A 19,223-nucleotide genomic window follows, 5' to 3' on the forward strand; every position below is an offset into this window, starting at 1 on the left:
ATAAGAAGCAAGTAGGAATACATCTATTTTCTCGTCACTTTTCATTTAAAATTTTATCTAAAGTGACGATTTTTACAATAAGCGTTCATTTAAAGCTAAAGTGATGGAAAAGTGAATGTATTTTTATATATTTCGCTCAAATATGAAAGAATCCTTCGATTGAAACCAAAAAGTTTGACAGGATGGTCGAAAAATCGAAAGAATTGAATTTTTTTTCACAATGTGATAAAATCTAGGGGCTTCACGCGATTTTGCAGAACGCAAATAACTCTGAAAAAATAAAAATAATAGTGAATCAAACCTTCAACCGAAAATTTGAACCACTTTTGAAGGTTTTTGGTGAATAACGATGAATATTGGAACATTTTTTGACGATACAATCTGCACAAATTTACTGGTATGCACGTCAATCTCAAATATATATGTATATTTAATAATATTCATTAGACTGTAATGACAAAAAATGTTCCAATATTCACCGTTATCTACCAAAATCAATCAAATTTACGGTTGAAGGATTGATTCACTATTAATTTTATTTTTCATTCGTATACACGTAAATTTGACATATCTATGTATATTCAGTAATATTCATTTGTCGTTCACGATGAATATTGTTGAATATACATGGATATTTCGGATTTACATGCATACCATTGAATTTCTATGTTATTACTTGATGCGTGCGGATATAAAAGATGAAAAAAATGATTTTCCCCCCTAGGATAAAATAGAATTTGGCTAAAATCGAACAATTTTAGGTGACGAATCCAAAAAAGAAATAAAATTTGAAACTTTTTGGTGTACTACATTTCTTATTTTTACTCTGAATGTTCAGTAACCCAAAAATCAGTGCCGATGGATTTTTGGGGGTACCTTGAATGTGCGCTGGAAAGGGCTTGTCAAACCCTAACTTGTGTGAAAATTTCATCCACGGATGATCTCATTGAGATTTTTATTTCGACCACCACCACAGAGCACACAGGGGCAGATATCGGGAAAAAATTTCGGCGTTTTGAGTTTTTGGCCAAACCCAACTTCCATGCAAAATTTAAAGCGATTCTGAAAACCCTTGTGAATTTTGATTGATTTCCTATGGAATGGTCGATAATATGAAACAATTATAATTATTGGATTAGTGTAAAATATTAAATTATATTTAGAAAAAAAATTGCCCCCCCCCACGCAAAACAGTGTTGCTACGGCTCTGCGGACAACATTAGATAGCTGTCGGGGGCCACATGGAGGATCGATCGACGGACGGGGTGATCCACACGATCGTCACGATTACACCAGAACGGTGGATCAAAATGAAGAAGGTGGACATCCGCATTAATAATGGAATTTTTGCCGACCCCCACCACCAATTGAGCAATGTCGCCGTGATTGTTGGGTTCACGTTGAACGCAAATTTTGCCGTGGAAGCTATCAACGAAGCGACCGCGAAAGCACCACCGAAAGAAAATTCTCCGCCGATCCAACCGATCGATGAAAAGACCGTCGAACCGAACGAAAAAACCGACGCCCAAGAAGCTATCAACGAAGCGATTGCAGAAGCACCACCGAACGAAAATTCTCCGCCGATCCAACCGACCGATGAAAAGACCGTCGAACCGAACGAAAAGTCCGACGCCCAAGAACCTTCGACGAGCAAAGAAGTTGCCGAAGAAAGTACGTCGTGTCATCACCGCTGCAATGTTTTGAAGCACAGCAGCTCCGAGGATTACGACGAGCGCAGTGACACCGGAACGGTACAGGATGCACCAGTGGATTGGTTGAGCTGGAAGGCGAAGTATTGGGATGAAAGCGACTGACTACCATTGCAAACTGTGACACACTCAATCAATAAACCATTTTCATAATATAATATAATATTTTTTCGAACATTTGTCGTCTTTCATTTTTTTGAAACAGCCGAGAGGGAGTATGGAATGATTCCAATTTTTTACAAGTCAAACGGTATGCGTCACCGCCATCCGAATGCCAAGGCAACCGTTGGATCAACGCCTAGGTGCCTCGCACGCATTGTAAACCTCTCTGCCGGCCTTAAAGAAGGGAATAGTGCCAAAGCCAATTGTCTTAATTTGTTGAATTTTTGTTGAATTCGGATTCAGATTGGATGAAGTAGTAAGAGTAGGATAGCTGCCGCAACGATGAGACTGTCGCCAAGTAGAGTAGGGAGTATGAATTTAGTCCATAAATTCAGTCTGAGGGGAGGGTGGTGAACTGATAATAATTTTAATGCATGAAAATCATTTTAGTCCACGCCAAGAAATGAATAAAACTGTGTACAGAATTTTCTGCCGAAATGTCCGAGTGTCCGAGAAATCCAAACGAGATTTGTGACGAAGAGAGTGGCGAACTTAAATGTAAGTAGAGATAATGTATTGAACATAAACTCAGACTCACGGAAACTGTTCTTCAGCGCCGAGCACACAGGGGTAAATCATATGGGCACACACGGTTAACGCACATATGAACACACACGTGTAACACCACATACGACAGCACTGCCGAATCGAAGGACCGACTACCTAGAGTCGAACCGAACGACTTGACCGAGGCCATTCACCGTCGATGCCGTTTCATGTTGTCAGCCGCTATTGAATCGTCGCAGGTTTGATAGTCCTAAGCCACCGAAGTGCTCAATCTCTTCGCAACGCCGCCGATTCGCATTGAATCTGCAGAAACAAGTGTTATTGGCATGACGACCCAATTCGACGCTTTACACCGATTGGGTTGAATCATTGGCCCTACAACAGCATACGCTACGTCGAGAAAATCAACCAAAAATTAGTATTATTGTTTAGCCAATCCATCTCAGAACCGCCGTGAATTGATTAAATGGAATAGTAAATTAATTTCTTTGTTGTAAATCAATCAAGCCTTCGTAAACTTAGTGAACCTCTGAGGAATACAGCAACGGTAAAACCTGTCGATTAAAACAGTTTTTTCGGTTCATCGTGTACAAATATAAAAATGAGTAATGCCCGTTGTAAGTGGTTCGGATTTAATTAAATCCAAAGATTTAATTTTCAACTTTGCGAAAACGGCCAAAAAATGAAAACTGATTGGATAGGACGTAAAATTTGGGCGAAAACAAGAAAAACTGGCCTTTTGAGTACACCCGATAAGCCTTATGGGGCCTTGAAATCACGATTTTCCCGAATTTCGTTAAATCCTAAAGATTTAACTTTCAAGTGCGGGATTTAAGCATTTTTCACGCAAAACCATGTTGCAAATAAGTCAAAAATTGTTGGAAATGACCGAAAAATTCTAAATCAGCAAAAAACCCAACCACTTTGTACGTTTTTTGAGTCCAAATATGCAAAAATATCATTTTTCGTATATTCTCAACATTTAATTTTCAAATGCGGGATTTAAGAATTTTTCACGTTAAACAGTGAGTCAAATAAGGCAAAAGTTGTGGGAAATGGTCCGAAAAATCTAAATCAGTAATGAAAATTAAGCACTTTTGACCATTTTTGGGTTCAAATAGGCAAGAATATCAGTTTACGGAAACCCTCAGTATTTCACTTTCACATAATGGTGAATTTTTTTGGGAAATCTCGTTTTTTGACAGTCTGCCCATCCAAAACCCCTAGCCAGCTTCAAATCAAGCGCCGAAAGCCATATCTGTGGTTTGCGTATGGGGATTTCAGGTCAGCACAAGATTTAGATAGGTAAATGAGTTTTTTATGAAACCATGAAAGTAAAATCTCAATAGAAATCCCATTTGTGATATTCCAAACGTCATGAAACTTTCTGGATCTTATTTTTTTACCAAAAAACTCAAGCCCTGAAATTTCGAAGGCAATCGAAAGCGATTTACGGGTACCTCCCATACAAATTTGGCCAGTTTTCCCAATTTTATGAAGAAAATAAGAAAATTTGTATGGGAGGTACCCGTAAATCGCTTTCGATTGCCTTCGAAATTTCAGGGCTTGAGTTTTTTGGTAAAAAAATAAGATCCAGAAAGTTTCATGACGTTTGGAATATCACAAATGGGATTTCTATTGAGATTTTACTTTCATGGTTTCATAAAAAACTCATTTACCTATCTAAATCTTGTGCTGACCTGAAATCCCCATACGCAAACCACAGATATGGCTTTCGGCGCTTGATTTGAAGCTGGCTAGGGGTTTTGGATGGGCAGACTGTCAAAAAACGAGATTTCCCAAAAAAATTCACCATTATGTGAAAGTGAAATACTGAGGGTTTCCGTAAACTGATATTCTTGCCTATTTGAACCCAAAAATGGTCAAAAGTGCTTAATTTTCATTACTGATTTAGATTTTTCGGACCATTTCCCACAACTTTTGCCTTATTTGACTCACTGTTTAACGTGAAAAATTCTTAAATCCCGCATTTGAAAATTAAATGTTGAGAATATACGAAAAATGATATTTTTGCATATTTGGACTCAAAAAACGTACAAAGTGGTTAGGTTTTTTGCTGATTTAGAATTTTTCGGTCATTTCCAACAATTTTTGACTTATTTGCAACATGGTTTTGCGTGAAAAATGCTTAAATCCCGCACTTGAAAGTTAAATCTTTAGGATTTAACGAAATTCGAGAAAATCGTGATTTCAAGGCTTATCGGGTGTACTCAAAAGGCCAGTTTTTCTTGTTTTCGCCCAAATTTTACGTCCTATCCAATCAGTTTTCATTTTTTGGCCGTTTTCGCAAAGTTGAAAATTAAATCTTTGGATTTAATTAAATCCGAACCACTTACAACGGGCATAAGAATCGAAAAATTGTGATGCAAAACTCTCGAAATAAGTCAATTTTAGGAGGAAATATCGCAAAAAGGTCACGGCGAACACTCAGCCGGAACGATATGGCAAACGCAAAAGTGCATCTGATCGTGACGCATTTTTTGACCGAGTTTCAAGCCATATTGATTCAGATGACACGGCCGATAGCCATGAGCAGAATCCTGACACGGTTAATTTGATTGATTCCGATGGCTCTAGTTCGAGCTCTGACGAAATGGTTTCCATTAGAGATAACGATCTCACATCATCATTTGACGCAATTGGTTCGCAATCGCCGCTGAGTGAATCCAGTCATGAACGCACATCTACGATTGAAATAAGCGATGCGCAAACACCACCACATGAATCAGATAGTGAGTCAGTTGAGGAAATCAGCCCATGCGATAGGCGTACAACACAATCTGAAAGCAACGATCATGTCATTTTAGCGAAGCTGGATGAAATTTTCAGCAGAATTCTGTGCATTGAAAAATCACCATCTACACAACAAACACCCCATACTCAGTTAACACCGAGTTTAAGTGAAGTGTCTTTGGCAACGCCAACATCATAATCACGTAGATTATCGCGTGCTTTCAGCACTACTACGACACCAACATCTGTGAGATCCGACAGAGCGTTGTTAACTCCGAAATCACCATACGTCCGAAGCAACAAATGGAATGAGAGATCAAGACGATTGCTATTATCTATGGAGTCAAATCAAACTACTCCAAAAGAGAATCGATCGCAATCGCAACCCAGTACATCACACGGTAGTCATTTTATACAGGAACAAGGTGAGTTGAACTAAAATCTAATGTTTTTTTACCAGATCGTTGTCACTTTACCTACATTTGTACAACGTTCTGGGTTTTTATCAGATTCTTGTCACTTCATCTATATTTTTACAACGTTCTGGTATTTTTTTCGTTTTTTGTCGATGTTGGTCAGACTACTGTTCAAAAGCGTACTGTGTCATTAACGAAAAAGGTGACTTCGGTTGTGAAAACTACTGCCAGTGTGACCACAGTTACGCAACGCACAATGACAACTTCACAGTCAGCAACGCACAATGACATCTTCACAGTCAGTTGGTGCAAATGACTCGATGGTAGCAACAACAAATAATACGGCAGTTGTATCAGTTGTTCAGATTGGTCGACAAATAAATTTTCCAGACAATACAGTTGCTGCATATTCAAAAGTGAAATACGTCGTTACGGATCAGGAGTTGAGGAAAAATGAACCAATCTATTTAATTTCCAAATGCAGCGAAGCGGTAGTTAATTGGTGCAATTTTTCTACAATGAGCAGGATCAGATTCACTGCTTATAAATCGATCGACAGCATTCATTTTGAAGAGGAGTTAAATGATTGCCAAACAGTTCTGTGTTTTCATTTTGATGAAACAATTTTGTGTCTTCACGTACACTACCGTGCAAAAGTTTGGATCCACTAGGTTGTTAACGGCTGCAATCAAGTGGTAGAGCAAGTAAATAAAACACGTTTGGTTGAGTTAGTCTGGTAACAATATACTTATGTCTAATTTAGACAAGGTATTTTTCATACAAATTGACCACTTTTGGTGGACTCATTAACATATTTCGAAGCACCTGCACTCTTGATATTTTGTGCATAGTTTCTACAACGTTTCAATAGTCAATTACAGAGGTTTCATCAAAAAATATTCATGAATTTCAAAAATATAGCAATTTGAATTTGTACTGTGTGAAAAATGATCAAATTTGTATGAAGATTAAAACAGATCAAATTCAAATTGATATATTTTTTAAATACGTGAATATTTTTTGATGAAACCTCTGTGATTTACTATTGAAACGTTGTAGAAACTATGCACAAAATATCAAGAGTGCAGGTGTTTCGAAATATGTTAATGAGTCCACCAAAAATGGTCAATTTGTGTGAAAAATACCTAGTGGTTCCAAACTTTTGCACGGTAGTGCTTAGTTCAATATTTTCGGAATGCACTGCCTATTTTTTCATGTACTTGCAGCAACATTCTTCACTTTGATAATTGCATAAACTACCGTGCAAAAGTTTGGAACCACTCATGACCACTCACAATGAATCATTGGTAAGTTAAATAAATTAATTCTGAATTTATCAAAACGTAAAATTAAATAAATATTAAATTTTTATTAGGCACACTCTCATTTTTCATTACTGATTCTGGACTTAAAGCTGAATTGATTCATATACGTTGTAATGGGCGGAATCTGTATCAATATGTGATGTTTCCAAATGATTTCAAAATGATGGACGTTGAAAACTTCATGTATTTGAAACGTAACCAAAAATTTTCCGACTCAATTCAAGGCGTTCGAATGACCAATTTACTAACTAAAATAATACAAAAGTGCACGAGGTGCCTGCCGAATATAACGCAAACATTGACGATTGGGCGAATTCTCAATTGGACGTTGTTTCAGCCGATGCTGACAATCAAAATGATGTAAATATGCATCTGCAATTTTGGGAAGCAGCTAATTGAAAATGATATTGATGATGATGCATTTATCGAAGTCAACACTGAAGATCCACAGGAAATAACATCGCTGTTAAACCATGAAAATGCTGTGAAGCAAATTGACTCAATCTCCACATCCGTTACGTAGATAATTGCACACGACATGACCCACTTGCCAAGTCCGTTATCTGAAATTGTTGACGTAAAAGATCTGAGAAATAAACCTAAGCGTAAGTAAAACTGTGCAACAATTTTAAAAACAAGTCAAAGGGCCAAGACTTTAGTACTTTTAGAAATTGGCCTGCTAAGCTCTTGAGCAGCACTACAAAGTTGCTTCAGACACCATTGCTCTATTTCGATCAGTTGAGGAGTTATGAGAATTCAAAAAATGCTCAAAAATTTTGTTTGGTAGCCAGATTTGATTTTCAGCCAATAAAGTGGACTGAATGTGGTTTTTTTGAGTTAATGTGTTCTGGAGAGTTGTTTAATTTTTCTCTGGCTGTGATTTTGACGAAGAAAGTGAGTAAAAAAAATGGATTCCTCGTAAGTTATGGTCGAAAAACTGGAAAAATCTACCTTTTTCGGACATGTAGCCCACTTGCACCCACCAAACGTAATTTTTTGGTAAAGTTTGTTCACAAAACTTATTTATTGGACCTTTGACTACAACTTTGCTCAAGACATCAACATGCTATCACCAATACTAGATGAGTAGGGCTGATTAAAATATATATATATGTTGTGAGATTCTCACAACACTTCAAACAACAACCGATAAAAGTCGAAACACGAACGACTTCACAATGGACTTGGCCAGGTGTTTCCTGAAAGCGAATATTCCTCTGCACAAAATTTCGCATCCAAGCATGAAAGATTTTTTGGAAAAACATACCAAGTATGCAGCACCATCCGAATCAGTTCTTCGTCAGAAGTGTCTTCCGATTTTGTACGATGAATGTGTCGCGAATATGAAAGAACGCGCAGCCGACAATTTCATTTGGGTTTCTTTGGACGAATGCACGGATTGTGAACAGCGATTTGTCGCAAATTTTGTGTTCGGCGTTTTAGGTGTAGAAGAAGACCTTAAATTTTATCCAAACAAAACTGCGTAGCATTAAGAAGCACAAATGGAATCAGTGTTATATAGAACACAATGATAGCGGAGTTATGAGCATGAGAAAAACGTCAGTAACGTTACCGTGCGCCGTGACCGTGACCATATGTATATGAAACCGAACAAAACAACTGTTTATTTCATTTCTCTCGTTACCTTATTCTTCTATGAGATAAAAAAAAATTCTTTGTAAACATTTCATGCTTTTTGACGATAATTAAATATTTATCATAAATATTTTTGCAGTTTTTTCTTAAATATTAAATAAATATTTTGGACCTTTTGCGTAAATATTTTAATTAGCCCTAAACATGACATATTTCAACACAAAAAGTGGCGTCATTAACTTTATTGGTGTTATCAGTTTCAAAATAGAGCTTTCTCGCTCGAGGTGTTTCTTTGCCACCGCCCCAGCCAACTCCACCAACGCATCAAAACCTTAGGCAAAACCAAGCAGAGAACCATTGGAATCGTGATCAAAATGTCAAGAAGGGTCCAGCCGACAGGAGTTTATCGTACAGATACCTCTACCATGGCAAAATATTCGCGGTCAGCCTCGAATGCATTTCGAAGTTGTAAATAATCAACTGACGGTTCGTTTATCTAGACACCGCAGATGACTGTCGTCTAGATCTCACCCAATCACATTAAAGTTTGTTTTTCTTCATACTTGACTGGTATTTTCCCAGAATCTTTACTATATTTTTTAAGAAAATTTTTCATTTGATCACATATATACTAGCATATAATGACAAGAATTTAAACTAATCTTAATTATGCGTAAATTACGTGCACAATACTCTATACCTAGCTCTATACTATACGTATAAATAAAAATATCGAAAAACGTACAAACAAAAATATCGCTAGAAATATCGAACGAAGCAAAAAAAAAGAAAGAAATTCCGCCTGAAATTGAATTTGACTTTTTTCTGAGATTTTTTCAACCCATTTTTAACTTTTCATCCAAAGCATAAGTAAGAAAAGATTGCATTCATTTTCAAGACAAGTAAAACTTTGAATGCAAACTTGACCGCCAAAATATGGTATGCATAAGTACGCGGCACTTAAACATAGACCTAAACACCTAGCTAAACACTATCAAGACAGGTAATCACTAGGGTAATCAGATACAGGCAAATGTATAGCGTTAAATACGGCTCGTTACCCAAAAGTACGTGGCATGTAAACATTAAATTTATTTGTGTTCATATTGAATTATGTTAAATATATAATAATTTTATCAAATTTTTCTATGAATTTCTCTTGGAAGAAAAAACTAGAGAAAAAAAACAATTCGAATGTGCAATTTTGTTTTTATTTATATTTCATTTTAACTATAGTCACTTCAATGGCAAAGTCTTTATATAGATTGATTTATTATTATTCATTTGATTTGATTAAAGACACGTTTTTGAAATTCAATATGAAGATTGGGATGATAACTCGATGAGGTTTGATTTTAATTGTGAATAATCGAATGGTAATACATATCTAACATCGCCTGAAACTTCACATCTTCCGGTAGTTGGACTTTTCATAGTTACAACATAATCTTTATTGAAAATTGATTCTTGTGTTTTGTTCTGAAACAGGTGTAAAGTTCCATTTTGGTCACAACTATACCATAAACATAGAACCTGAAGGTCGCTTTTTTCAGATGAAACTCGCACGCGCGCGCTCCTTCGTTCCTGTGCAGCTGCCACCTTTGCCGACCGTACAATTTTTTGATATTATTACCAACGGAATTGGTTCAGTTGTGAACATTTACATTTTTAGTACATTTTAGCACAGTTTAGTACCATTTAATACGATGTGCTGCCTCCTAGAATTGTTAGGAATCGCTAGAAATGCACTAGGACCATTTTTCCAAATTTAGTACAATTTAGTACAAATTAGTACATTTTAGTACAGTGCGATGCATAGCTCTGCTGAAGTTCTAAGACTTTGCTTCAGTGATCAATGCTTTATTTGCAACGGCTGAGAATTTATAGGCTTAGATATTGAAAAAATTGAAAAATTCACACCTGTCAAAAAATAACGGTAATGTATGCAATCCGAAATTTTTTCTTAACTAAAAATAAGTCACAATAGCTGAAGTTTCGATGACTGCGGCAATACTCGTTTGGGCTGAATCACTGGTTTCACTGTTGACTAAAGCTGAATTAGTTTCGGTATCACTCACGGAATTTGTAGCAACCGTCGATGAATTCGAAATCACACTTTCGCTTTCGGTTTTGTTGGCAATAATCGGAATGCTTTGACTCACAATCGTCGATGTGTTAGCTGAAATCTCAATCACGATATTGCTTTCATCGGCAACAATCGGAATGGGTTGACTCGTTGCAACCGTCAATGCTTCGGTTGAACTCTGAATCGCGAATTGACTTTCATCGGAAGGCGGCTGAACAATTTTGTTGGTGGCAATAGGAATCTTTTTGCTTTCATCTGAACTTGTTGCAATCGTCGATGACTCGGCTGAACTCGTAACGGCAATTTGCTTTTCAACTGAAGAATTCGGAACACTTTTCATTTCGGAAGCAATTGAAACAACTTGGGTTTCGGCTGAAGAAATCGTAGCTGAAGACACTGCATCGGTGACACTACCGGCGGCTGAACTTTCAATCACAATTTGATTTTCATCGGAAGAAATAGGAATATTCTGGTTGATATCACGCTTAAAAAGACTCTGAATTTCGGAAAACGATGAATTTTTGTCTGCGTTGACACCCAATTGCTGAAGGAACTTCCATTGCTTTTTGCCCAATTTTAAATCCATAGCGTTTCAATTCGATCGCAGTAGTCAATCAATGGGCACGATTTTAGGAATAGACGGTATACGGAATCACAATGTAAAACTCGAATTGAGGTTATGTTACTGAATACCGCAGTATCACTCAATGTTCAATGGCAATCGTTGCGGTCGATGAGCACGTTTTCCTGAACGGTCGGTATACGGAAATGCAATACAATTTTCGAAGTAAGGTTAGGGTACTCAATTTCACAATTCCGCTCAATGTTGACCATCAATCGGTTCTCAATGCAAAGCGACTCAATTTACTCGGAACGACGAAAATGATGATACAATATTTTTCTGGTACAATACTGAATACTATGATGAATTCTTGCAGAACGATTTTGTGTAAATTGTTTTGTTCAAGCTAACGATGATGGTGCAATCCACTGAATATCACGCTCTCTGAATATCGTTTGACTTCAACAAAATTATTTCCAAAAAAAATAGTTAAATCAATCGACTTATTAAAAAAACAGAATAGGAATTAACTGAACAAAATTTAATTAAACTGAATACAATAAAGGTCTATTCACAATGCCAACGGCATTACGTAGCCTATTTCAGCTCGACCCCTTTTTTCAATCGTCGATGCGAAATCAACAAACCATATATTAATGAGTAGAGTGCGATGGCAGCATTCTTTGTTCAGCCGATTAATTTATTCAGCGTTTATTTTTAATTTCGTTCAGTAATTATTTTTTTGAAAATAATTTTGTTGAAGACAAGCGATATTCGTAGAGCGTGATATTCAGTGGATTGCAACATCATCGTTAGCTTGAACAAAATAATTTACACAAAATCGTTCTGCAAAAAAAAATTGTCAACGTATTCAGTATTGCACCAGAAAAAATATTGCATCATCATTGCTTTGCATTGAGAACCGATTGATGGTCAACATTGAGCGAAATTGTGAAATTCAGTGACCTAACCTCACTTCGAAAATTGCATTGTATTTCCGTATACCGACCGTTCAGAAAAACTTGCTCATCGACCGCAACGATTGCTATTGAACATTGAGTGATATTGCGGTATTCAGTAACATAACTTCAAATTGAGTTTAGCATTGCAATTCCGTATACTCGCTTCTTCTGAAAACCTGCTCATCGATTGACTACTATAATTGAGCGCTATGGATGGAAATTTGAACAAATGGGTATTGAAATATCTTCAGAAATTGGGCGTCAGCGCCGACGAAAATTCATCGCTTTCCGAAATTCAGAGCATTTTTATGCGTGAGATTCACCAGAATATTCCGACTTCTTCCGGCGAAGGCCGAATCGTGATTGAGAGCTCCGCTGCCAGCAGTGATTGCAATGCAGTGTCTTCAGCCGAAACCGTTCAGTCGCAGTCAGAAGCAAACAAAATTGGTATTCCGAATTCAGCCAAATCATCGATTGTTGCCGAAGAAAATTCAGTTGTAGCCACAGTTGACGACTACATCGTCTTCAGCCACCGTTGCGCATTCTTCAGAATCGAGCCGAATCAAGATTGCTTCAACTATTGAAACGTTAGCGATTACAACACTAATTGTGAGTGCTTCAGTACAAACCGCTGTGTCTTCTGCAATTTTTCAGCCGAGTTGGTCGCAAATGGTGGAAGGTGACCAAAACCAATCGAATGTTCCGGTACACACGAAGGTAATTGTCGACAGTGACTACGTGGAAGATTCCGATATTGAGCAACGCATTCAGAGTGAGAAGGACAAATTGAAGTCGTACGCATCGAAAATTGACCATTTACGCAAAGAATTGTCGATAATTGAACATCAGCAAGAGATTGCGAAATTGAATTTGAGCCTGTTGGAAGTGACCTCATCCGAAACAAATTCCGAGTGTGACCCGTCAGTGCACAAAACTTCCGTTCCGAATCGTAAACAAAATGAGAAATCGATTCCAAAATTTCCAAGCAAAGCAAGTGGCTCACAAATTCAGAGGATGTCTGACGTTCAGTGCTTTAATTGCTCAGATTACGGTCATTATTCAGCAAGTAGTACCAAGAAGCGCCGTGAAAAAGGTTCGTGTTTCCATTGTGGATCGACAGTGCACATGCTCAACAAGGATTGCCCATCGAAGGCGAGCACCAGTGGAGTCCGTTCAGCCCAACGAGTACGACCATTCATATTGACAAAGAGCACCGTTCAGCACGATTCCGATTCAGACTGGACCAACTAGCCAACTAATTCAGATTTTCGTAATTTTTTTTATTTCTTTCAGTCATTACACTAAGGCTCGAAACATTATCATTAGATTTCGACGTGTAATGATTTAATTTCAGTTTAATTAATTGTTTTTCCTTTGAGTTCAAATAATTCAATTCAGATAAAAAAATTTAAGAAATAATCGAAGTTGGAAGTAATTTTCATTTTCTTAAATTGACTCGAAATTCAGAAATGTTACTTTTGGTTAAGAAATGTTATTTTTTTAGTTAAGAAAATTTCGTGTTGCATTCAGATTCATTTTTATTGATTCGGACATATTTTAAGTTAAGCAAATTTTAAATTGACTTTGGTTTCAGAAATTTAGTTGAATGAATTTTAGGTTAAGTCAGATTAAATTTTAATTCCGAAAGAAATTTTTTACATTGAAATATCGCACATAATTTAGTCATTTTGAATTGCACAATTGATTGGGACAATCAAATTTGAAAGGTTCCGAAGTGAAGAGGACCAAAGCATTCAAGTGCTATTAAGATTAAGTGTTATTAAGTTGAAAGAAACATTGTGATTAAGATTGCGTGTTTAAACTATGCAAGTGAAAGTCCAGGGTTGTGCGGATAATAATAATATGTATTTTATTTTCTTTTCTTCCCAACTAAACAATTCTTCTTACTATCTATTTGCCGCGTTGGCTTTTTTTTCTATTCTTTTTAGTGCCGCGTTGGCCTTCTTGCCTCTTCTGCTTACTTAAGTCTACTGCTCGTTCTCTCTTTTATTGTGTCTGCTCGATCTCTGTGTTGGTGTGCTACGGTATCGTGGTGGCTCTCGATATTGGCTGCATACTCACACACAGCTGCTTGCTCTGTGTGAGTGCCAATATCGTACATTCCCCCCGTTGAGAATTATTTTTTCTCAACCCAGTAATCCAGTGGTTCATCTGTAGGGAGAACACATAGCTTACGTATGGAGCGTTCAAATGTGCCATTTTGCGTTCTTAGCTTGACTGAGCGTATTTTTTCGTCTTGCGTATTTTTCACCCCAATGATCCTACCCATTGCCCAGGTAGGTGGCAAATTTTCATTCTTGATCAACACCAACTGACCTCGCTTGAGGTTCTGTTGTGCCTCGCGCCATTTCGGTCGATTCATCATTGCGTGAAGACAATCATTCGACCATGTCTCCCAGAATGCTTGGATTTGTGCTTGTATGGCTTCATAAAGGCTTCTCGCCATCCGCGGCGGCTTACTATAATTTTCTGGTAATGGTAGCTTTAATGGACCTCCGATTAAAAAATGCGCTGGCGTTAACGCTTCAATATCATTCGGATCGTCAGAAAGTGCGCAAAGGGGTCTTGAATTTAGACATGCTTCAATGCAGGCAACCAGCGTCGATATGCCTTCATAAGAATATTTTTGCACCCCTAAGACGCGTCGTAAATGGTGTTTCATTGCTTTCACAGCTGCCTCCCACAATCGGCCTTCATGTGGAGCACCTGGTGTTATTAAGTGCCAGCTTGAGTTATTCCAATACATGAATTCATGAATTTCCGGATTTTTTCAGCTTTGGACTGCTTCTCGCAAAATTCCATCGGCCGCCACCAAATTTGTGCCATTGTCGCTGAATATTTTTTCCGGATTGCCTCTTCTGGAAACAAATCTCTTGTACGCTTGCAAAAACGCTCTTCCGGACAAGTCCATAACCGGTTCTAGGTGAACAGCTCGGGTCACCATGCATACAAACACGGCTATATATCCTTTAATTTCTGATATCATAGCTTTTGAGCGTGTATTTAAATTGAGCTTGTCCGTTAGCCTAATATTGAATGGGCCAGCCAAATCAACCATGGATTAATTTAACGGGCTGCTCTTGCCGTTTTGGGCTACTCTAAATCACGAATGGGCTGCCCTAAAACCCAAATCGGGCTGTTAAAAAAAATCAATATTTCTGTGTTATTTCTTCACAGAAAACCACGAATGATGAATTTGTTTATATTAGAAAGATTAAATTGAAGGTCTGAGTTGAAAAACAATACATATGTATTGTCGAACTTTTCTTAAATGTAACATGTCCATGCAAAAACGTATGGCTTTTGTTTTGGTTTTTGATCCCAACCGTTCACTTATTTTGCTCTTGTTTGAGTTTATTCTGATTAATCAATTGTATACACTTTACACAACTGTTGATCATTATTGATGACACCGCAAAACAAAACAAAATCAAGAACAAACACGACTTAAAGATTCAAATGTGCAATCGGAGCAAATATGGCATACTTGGTCATGTGCAATTGCAAAATTTACTGTCGCTATCGATCATTTCGCAACTCCGATTCGAAGAGACAAGTAGTAATACACAATGGAAAAATCAAATTAAAGAGGGATTCCGCCGAAAAAACTCAAAACATTCTTTCCAAGTCAAGTTGGTGTTTCTAATGAAAGCCGTAAGTTGAAGATAGCTAAAATTAATATTTATGTCAGTGTTGGTTGGTTTATTCGAGTTTGATTAATTGAAACAAAAACATAGGTGATAGTGAAATGGATGTAGATCCGCCCACTGCGCAAGATATTGAACCATCTACATCGCAAGTAGAACTACTTCACAGTTCCAAAATATTTCCTTGGGAAAAATCGATGAGCCAGATTATGATCAAGAATACGCAAATTACATCCATTCTTTTAGTGTTCAGCAAATTGATGGTTCACGGCGTATGGTCTATTGCAAATTGTGCAATAAATACCCCGAAATCTTCCGTAAATTTCAAGTTTTTTTTCAATGGGCTGCTCTTAATTATTCTTAAATTAATCCATGAAATCAACGCCCACTGAAATGAACGCTTTAGCTGGTCTCAATCGAATAACTGGCAATTCCGCCATTATTTGTTGCGCCGCTTTCTTAGCGTACCTGGCACACCTAGCGCATTGCGATATAACTGACCGGCATTCGGCTCGTAGCTGTGGTATCCAATATGATCGACGAATATATGCCATCATGATCTGTATGGATCCATGCATCGTCTCTTGATGTGCGTCGTGAATCAACAAGTATGATAATCTCGATTTAGATGGTACAATGATCGGGTGCTTTTTTGTCCATTCAGCGCTAGCTTTGCTGATTCGACCATCTATTCTCATGACACCAGTGCCATCAAATCTTGGTTGTAATGCCATTATCTTGCTTTTCTTATTTGTTGATAAAGCGTCTGTTTGCTTGAGCGCCTGTACTTCTTGCTTAAATGCTTTTACTTGTGCATATCTGATTTGAGAAAGCAATGCAAGTTACAGATTGACAGATGTCACTCAGCCTATATCACACATATACAAACAAATATGAAATCTAATATCAAACTATTTTGGGCATATTCTAAGTCGAAGCGGCAAACAAATAGTTACCCTTCACAATTCAAATTAGATAATCGCTCTGAATCGTCGCCGAATGAAGTTTGTGAACTATTTGCCACATTCTTTAGATCTACATATAAGGACCGTTCATCAGACCGCACATTCACACCAACCGCAAACCCAATTAATATTACACAAAATGATGTTAAAAACGAAATCTCAAAATTAGATCTAAATAAGAATGGCGGGCCAGATGGAATTCCGAACTTCTTTTTGCGACAGGTGTGTGATCAGCTGTCGGTCCCACTTGCATTGATTTTCAATAGATCTCTGTTGCATTCTGAATTTCCCCAAGCTTTCAAAACATCCAAATCAACTCCGATTTTTAAAAAAGGCGATGAGTCGGATGTCTCAAATTACAGACAAGTATGTATGGCAAACTCGATGGCGATTGTTTTTGAGAAGATCATGTACAAATATATATACTCAACCATAGAATCTAAACTCACTCGAAACCAACATGGTTTTATCAAAAACAAATCGACAAACACAAACCTCGTCGAATATGTCGGTCATGTTTCAACTGCATTAGATGGGGGATTTGAGCTACATACAATATACACTGATTTTACTAAGGCATTTGACTCAGTCGATCATGATATACTACTTTCTAAGCTTAGCTCATTGGGGATAGATAATGGCTTATTACTATGGCTACAATCATATCTCACTAAACGTCTTGTTCGTGTCACATTCAACGGTCATAGTTCCATGCCTTTTGAGCCAACCTCAGGTGTGCCGCAGGGTTCAGTGCTTGGTTCACTTCTTTTCAATATTTTCATTAACGATCTCAGTCCAATCTTGGAGAATTCTCATCTCCTCTTTGCAGATGACCTAAAAATTTTCAGAATTATCCGTTGTCCAAATGACATCACAGTTCTCCAGAATGACGTCGAAAGGCTCTATAATTGGACTAAAGTAAAAAGACTTGATCTAAATATTGAAAAATGCTACACCATGTCATTTTCAAATAAAATAAATCCCACACCCGCAATATACAACATCAATGGCAGTATCTTAACTGAGGTAGATAATATAAAAGATCTAGGTGTCATTTTTGACAAAAAATTAAAGTTTGATGCACACATAGATTCAATCGTCAAGAAATCATACAGCATGTTAGGATTTATAATGAGAACAACTCTAAAATTTAACGACCTGTCCTGTGTGAAATTCCTCTACAATTCACTTGTCAGATCTAGACTTGAATACAATACTACAGTTTGGAATCCATATCAAACCACATACATATCAAAGCTTGAAAAGGTGCAACGAAAATATACACGTCTTCTTTTTTTCAAACTCCGATATGAACGATTGTCTTATTCACAAAGGTTGGAAATTCTTAACATGATAGAACTAGAGAAAAGACGTGAATATTTTGATATCTGCCTTCTACACAATATTTTTCATGATACAAGTCTTCTTACTGAAAATAGACCTACAGTAAGATTAGGTCGCTTTTCGAGCCGATCGGGTCAATTTTTCAATCCTCATGTACCTAGAACGGATTATGGCTTGCATCGCAATCCGGTAACGAGAACACAACTGTTATTCAATAGAAAATATACAGGAACAAACATACTGAGCCCAAACCGACTGCAATTTAAGAATGAAATTAAGAATACACTATCATTTTAATTAATTATTATCATTTTTTCCTTCATTTTTTCTCTTTCTCATGAGGAATGAAGTATCATAAAGAAATAAGTTAAAAAAAAAACAGCAAAATAAAAACACAAAAATCAAATTAAAAATTGTATATAGATAAGAATAAATTTTTGATCGAAAAACAAACAAAATGTTAAACCACACCAAAGGTGATAAAATGTAAGAGGGACAAATGTCCTGTTTTTTACACCAGAATAACAATAAAAATAAAAAATAAAAATAAAAAAAATTTCACCCAAAAAATAATGGCATTTTTTATTTCGTTGGGCTGTGGCTCGCCTCTAACCCACTTTTCTCTATTCTTCATCTTCGCATTTACTATGAATCTTAACACATATACTGTCATGCGTAATATCTTCTTCCAACTGTTCGACCGAAACCATAATTCTCGGAATTGGTCAACCATATTCAGCATCATGACTGACGAAATCAAATCTACTCTCGGCTTAATTTCCTTGCTTATTTCGGCTTTCTCTTCTTGAGTGAACGTTTACAACGGTTTCGGCCAGTCGCTTTGCTTTTTACCTAGCCACTCGGGTCCATGCTTCCATAATTCGCTTCTTATAAAGTCATCCACCTCATTCCACGGCTTATAGGATCAGCAGGCTTTATCTTTCCCGAAATATGCGACCATGTGCTTCCTCTAGTGTATTCTTGTATTGCTTGTACACGGTTTCCGACAAATTGCTTTAGTTCAAGAGGCGATCGCTTGATCCTATATAACGCAATCATGGAGTCAGACCAGTAAAATTTTTCCGCGTTTTCAAATTCACATGCTTGTGCTGCCTGCGTCTGTTGAAGTATAAAAATAATCAAAGTAAACATGTAATCTAAAATGAT

General features: G+C 37.1%; 1 protein-coding gene across 1 annotated transcript; it reads left to right on the forward strand.

Moving 5' to 3' along the window:
- Positions 1-1,241: 1,241 nt before the first annotated feature.
- Positions 1,242-5,331, forward strand: LOC129572427 (fibrous sheath CABYR-binding protein-like). Its single transcript, XM_055452395.1, has 2 exons — positions 1,242-1,792; positions 4,794-5,331. The coding sequence occupies exons 1-2, from the start codon at positions 1,242-1,244 to the stop codon at positions 5,329-5,331; spliced, it is 1,089 nt and encodes a 362-aa protein (XP_055308370.1).
- The last annotated feature ends 13,892 nt before the right edge of the window (positions 5,332-19,223 follow it).

The sequence above is a fragment of the Sitodiplosis mosellana genome, unplaced genomic scaffold, assembly GCF_009176505.1.
Source record: "Sitodiplosis mosellana isolate CC-2019 unplaced genomic scaffold, AAFC_SMos_1.0 Smas_scaffold_4932, whole genome shotgun sequence".
Taxonomy (NCBI): domain Eukaryota; kingdom Metazoa; phylum Arthropoda; class Insecta; order Diptera; family Cecidomyiidae; genus Sitodiplosis; species Sitodiplosis mosellana.

What these genes read in the sequence shown, in the direction of transcription:
- LOC129572427 (XM_055452395.1), top strand. Translation starts at nt 1,242, where the DNA reads ATGGAGGATCGATCGACGGACGGGGTGATCCACACGATCGTCACGATT. An exon ending in TGGTTGAGCTGGAAGGCGAA is followed by an intron (nt 1,793 to 4,793) that starts GTATTGGGATGA and finishes AGTCAATTTTAG; the next exon opens with GAGGAAATATCGCAAAAAGG.